The sequence below is a fragment of the Taudactylus pleione genome, unplaced genomic scaffold, assembly GCF_031769625.1.
Source record: "Taudactylus pleione unplaced genomic scaffold, aTauple2 ptg000363l, whole genome shotgun sequence".
Taxonomy (NCBI): Eukaryota; Metazoa; Chordata; class Amphibia; order Anura; family Myobatrachidae; genus Taudactylus; species Taudactylus pleione.
In genome coordinates this window covers 1,325,567-1,329,999 of record NW_028284764.1, presented here as the reverse complement: position 1 = coordinate 1,329,999, position 4,433 = coordinate 1,325,567, and the positions used below count along the sequence as shown (strand labels likewise).

General features: G+C 49.1%; 1 protein-coding gene across 1 annotated transcript; it reads right to left on the bottom strand.

The window, feature by feature from the left end:
• Positions 1 to 817: 817 nt before the first annotated feature.
• LOC148508504 (carbohydrate sulfotransferase 11-like) lies at positions 818 to 2,456 on the bottom strand. The gene is made up of 2 exons (XM_088444424.1): positions 2,402 to 2,456; positions 818 to 1,635 (listed from the first exon to the last, which is right to left on the bottom strand). Exons 1-2 carry the CDS (start codon positions 2,454 to 2,456, stop codon positions 818 to 820), a joined length of 873 nt encoding a protein of 290 aa, XP_088300550.1.
• Between the last annotated feature and the right edge of the window lie 1,977 nt (positions 2,457 to 4,433).

The following is a 4,433-nucleotide window of genomic DNA, read 5'->3' as shown; positions in this document are numbered from 1 at the left end:
TAGAAGCGGCCACCCTCATTCAGAGCGAGCGCTCGCATTTTGCGAGCGGCTCGATTGAGGTCCTCAGTGTTGCAATTCAATCGCTCTGGGTACCCATTCATTTTTGCCATCTTCACGCCCCATTAAACAGCTAAACCCCTCTAAAGTCCTGGTTAGGGCGCCCCAACTGCGGGTTTTTGCAGAAATGCCGGCGCTGGCAGCTATTACACCCGAACAGAGCAGCAGTTGAAATGCACCATCTGCCACCCTAAATAAATATCTGCCGCGTAATCAATTGAATCACCCCCAGAGTTATTGCACAATATAATCCCCATTTGCAGAGGGGAAATGAATCTTCTTATCATCTCAGTACAGAAATCATGCACCACAATATTAAATGTTATTGTTTTACAGGAATACAATTACAAACCTCTGAGAAAGTTCTTACAGATTCTGGGTCTGAATTAGAGATGGACGCAGTCAGAAAAGCGCAGGCGTGTCTTACCATTAAACGCCGTTACATGGGCGTGCATAAATTAGCCATTGTGATTACATACGCAGCATCAGAGCCCTCTGCGCGTCAGGGGAGCTTCAGCGTTTGAGGCTGGTCAGACCTGCCGTAAGAGCAAGATGGCTGCTCGATGTGTGTCAATGTTACCGATATTCATGTAGGTAAGCAACGTCGTACACATATGAGAAGGCAGCGGTGGGCGTCTCTATACTCTGGTAAGCTTTGGAACTATTAGCATATTTTCGCAGCTGCGTGCCGTGCGAAATAGCTGCGATCGCATTAGCGTCCACCTCTGAATAAGACCCTAAAGAAGAAAACAACTCCTAATTACGATGAGAGCAACCTTTTATGGGATAACCCCACGTGATTCCACAGTAAGCTGTTGTGCAACGGGAAGGCCTCGAAATCCTGGAAGTATACTTCGGAAAGCTGGTTGATTTGTAGCTCGCTTAGTCCCCGGAACAAGTTCTCAACCAGCCACTTTGGCGGCAATTTCGACTTGGTGTCTGCAGACCCCATAAGCAATATTACCTCTGGGGAGAATATTCTATTGACAAGATGATATAGTTCAGCCTTTAGGAAATCATACATCACTATATAGTCGTATCCGACGAAACAAGGCTGGCACAAACTAATCACTGAATTGGTTGAGACACCATCCTCTCCAGTCTCCATGGCCAGAATGTCCTCGATAAACTCACTGAAGGTGATTTCTCCAGCATGGTCTTGCAAATACATGGAAACCAACCTCTCAAATGGATCCCTAACAAAGAGAACCTTGGTGTACGTTCTGAGGACACCTTCCAGCGTGGGCAGGTCATAGTCACGGAGCTTGTCGGGAAATGTTCCAGGTCGGTGGTCGTCAGGAAGAGCCCTCCACATGGCGGCATCAGCTCCTCCCTCTATCGCTTGCATCAGCTCTTCCCACTCGTCGAAGGCCACACCGGTTGACTTACAATAAACCATCAACAGTTTTGGGTTTACAGTCAGGCTGGAAAGGACCTGCTCCCCTCTGTCTGACGCATTCAAGGTGCTGAATTCTGGGAACTTGCGACAAAAATGTCTCAGCTTCCTTTTCCTAAGTTGCTGGACGTGAAGGAAGGTGTCAAGGGTGACCGATGGCCTCCTCGCTGGCTCCTTGTTGCCTGGTGGAAACAGAAAATGGTGAATGAATTTCTAAAGGAACAACAGGTTCTCTAGAGGAAGGGAAGGGTTATCTAGAAAACAAAACTCCAAATCCCATAGTATTTTTGCAATAATATCATAAACCTTTTACCACTTCACCGTGCTTCTGCTAATTGGACAGCCCTAACCCAGTAGTCATATTGGTCATCATATATTCATGTGTTTGGAAATTGAGGTCCAAGTAGTCAAGGTCTCTAAAAAGCTGGCACTGTCAGGCAAAGAATGTCCTGTCAGGTATGGATCTCTGAAGAAAATATCACCTTGCTTTTGGGCACCAGTAAATTGATTTAGCGATGACACATCAACCCTTGGCGTCACTGCTAAAAAGTATGTGCGCTGGTGCCACAGACAGTGACATAACTAGGCCTTTCCTGTACATTGAGATTCCATAGGTGTAAATTGAGACTATGAGGTATATTTACTAAAGTGAGAGTTTCTAAAAGTGGAGATGTTGTCCATAGCAACCAATCAGCTTCTACTTAACATTTATCTAGCATCTTCTAGAAGATAAAAGCTAGAATCTGATTGGTTGCTATGCAGGGGCGTATCTATAATGGGTGCATGGTGTGCGGGGCACACCGTACACCCTGCATCCATATTTTTATCATATCATATTTTACCATATCAGCGCAGTAAAAATAAACCTGGAATACGGCCGCTCTGGCCATATTCCCAGTGTTTTGTGCATGCACTGTAGGGAAATCACGGGGAAAATGTCTGCCGCACCATTTTCCCAGTGACTAGTGCCCAGAGTCTGCTGCTGTGGTGCTGCACTCTCCATCCGGGGCCCCCTCCTCTCTCCAGTGGCCAGCAGAGCACTGAGGGCCTGATTCACACAGCGCTCGCCATCGGGTTGATGGTCCCCCACTGCGCATGCGGACGCCAGAACCGGCGCATACGCGAGACCCGGCCAGCGACGGGCGCACCGTCACTACAGGTCTTGCACCAAAACTGGGCGGCTGTCGATTCTGATTGACAGCTCGCCCCGTTCTGGAGGCGGGCAGGGGGGGTGGCTACACAAAACAAAGACGTTCCCGAAGGAACACCTGCCGTTTGTGGAAGGCACCACTGACATCACCAGTGATGTCAGTGGTGAGCTTCCGGCTCTATTTAGAGCCGGAAGCTCACTGGGGCTTGCGGGAACGAGACTCTACCACAAGGGTCTCGTCGCAAGCCCCGATGGTCGCGACCATTGCGACCATCACCTGGCCGCTAGCAAAAGCTGTGGGTGGTCACCCACAGCTATGCGAGCGGCCAGGAGGCCGAAACAAAAAAAAAAAAATGCCCTGATTCAGAGTGAGCGCTCTGAAAGAGCGTCCGGTTCTGAATCAGGGCCTGAGTGCAGCACCACAGCAGTAGACTCTCTTAATACGCCCCTGTTGCTATGGGCAACATCTCCACTTCTATAAACCCACACTTTTGTAAATATACCCCTATGGGGCTGATTTTTAGTCATGTGGATCTCTTTGCATGTTATGCAAATAGTGAGTTATAACATGTAGCATGTGCGGGAGCAAATTACGTATTTTTGTGTATCTCCATCTGATTCTGATGCCCAGATCTGACTTTCGTGGAGTGAACTACGACAATGTAATTGCATGGAACTGTTCTGTCTTGTGGCAGCGCTGTGAGCGGGCAGCCAGAGCTCTGCGCGTTTGGAGAAGGGAAGCCTGCTTCTGACCGATCTTTTGCACCCAGCATGGCGCCTTGTGCAAGTGCCGACACTAATGATGACGGGGACAGCTGTGGATGGAAAAACAGTGGGCGGAGCAGCTTCCTGCTTGAAGCTGTGCGGATCCTTGCATTGGTCCTATGCATGGGCGTAACTAACATAGGTGCAAGGGGTACAGCTGCAATGGGGCCCAGAGCTGGGGGCCCATCTACCTTCTCAAACTTACATGAGTTATATACATTTTTCACCACTGGGTGGTACATCGGGACCCTTACAAACTTTTGCTATGGGGCCTTCAAATACCTAGTTACGCCCCTGACTCTATGCAAATTTGAATTAGCATAAGGTAGCAAATAAGGTCACGTAAACGCCGCCATTGTGCGCCCGTCTCAGAATCAGTACCTACCTGTACCCCATATGTTTGATAACAAAACAATGTATGGTGAAAGGTTAGAGTGCAAAGTGTATAAAATCACTACAATACACAATCGCAAACAGCGGATAGACCACGAGGTGTACAAACAGCGGCTAGACCACGAGGTCTACAAACAGCGGCTAGACCACGAGGTATACAAACAGCGGCTAGACCACGAGGTGTACAAACAGCAGCTAAACCACGAGGTGTACACACAGCGGCTAGACCACGAGGTATTCAAACAGCGGCTAGACCACGAGGTCTACAAACAGCGGCTAGACCACGAGGTATACAAGCAGCAGCTAGACCATGAGGTGTACAAACAGCGGCTAAACCACGAGGTGTACAAACAGCAGATAGACCACGAGGTGTACAAACAGCGGCTAGGCCACGAGGTGTACAAACAGCAGATAGACCACGAGGTGTGCAAACAGCGGCTAGGCCACGAGGTGTACAAACAGCGACTAGACCACGAGGTGTACACACAGCGGATAAACCACGAGGTGTACACACAGCGGATAGACCACGAGGTGTACAAACAGCGGATAGACCACGAGGTGTACAAACAGCGGCTAGACCACGAGGTCTACAAACAGCGGCTAGACCACGAGGTATACAAACAGCGGCTAGACCACGAGGTGTACAAACAGCAGCTAGACCACGAGGTGTAC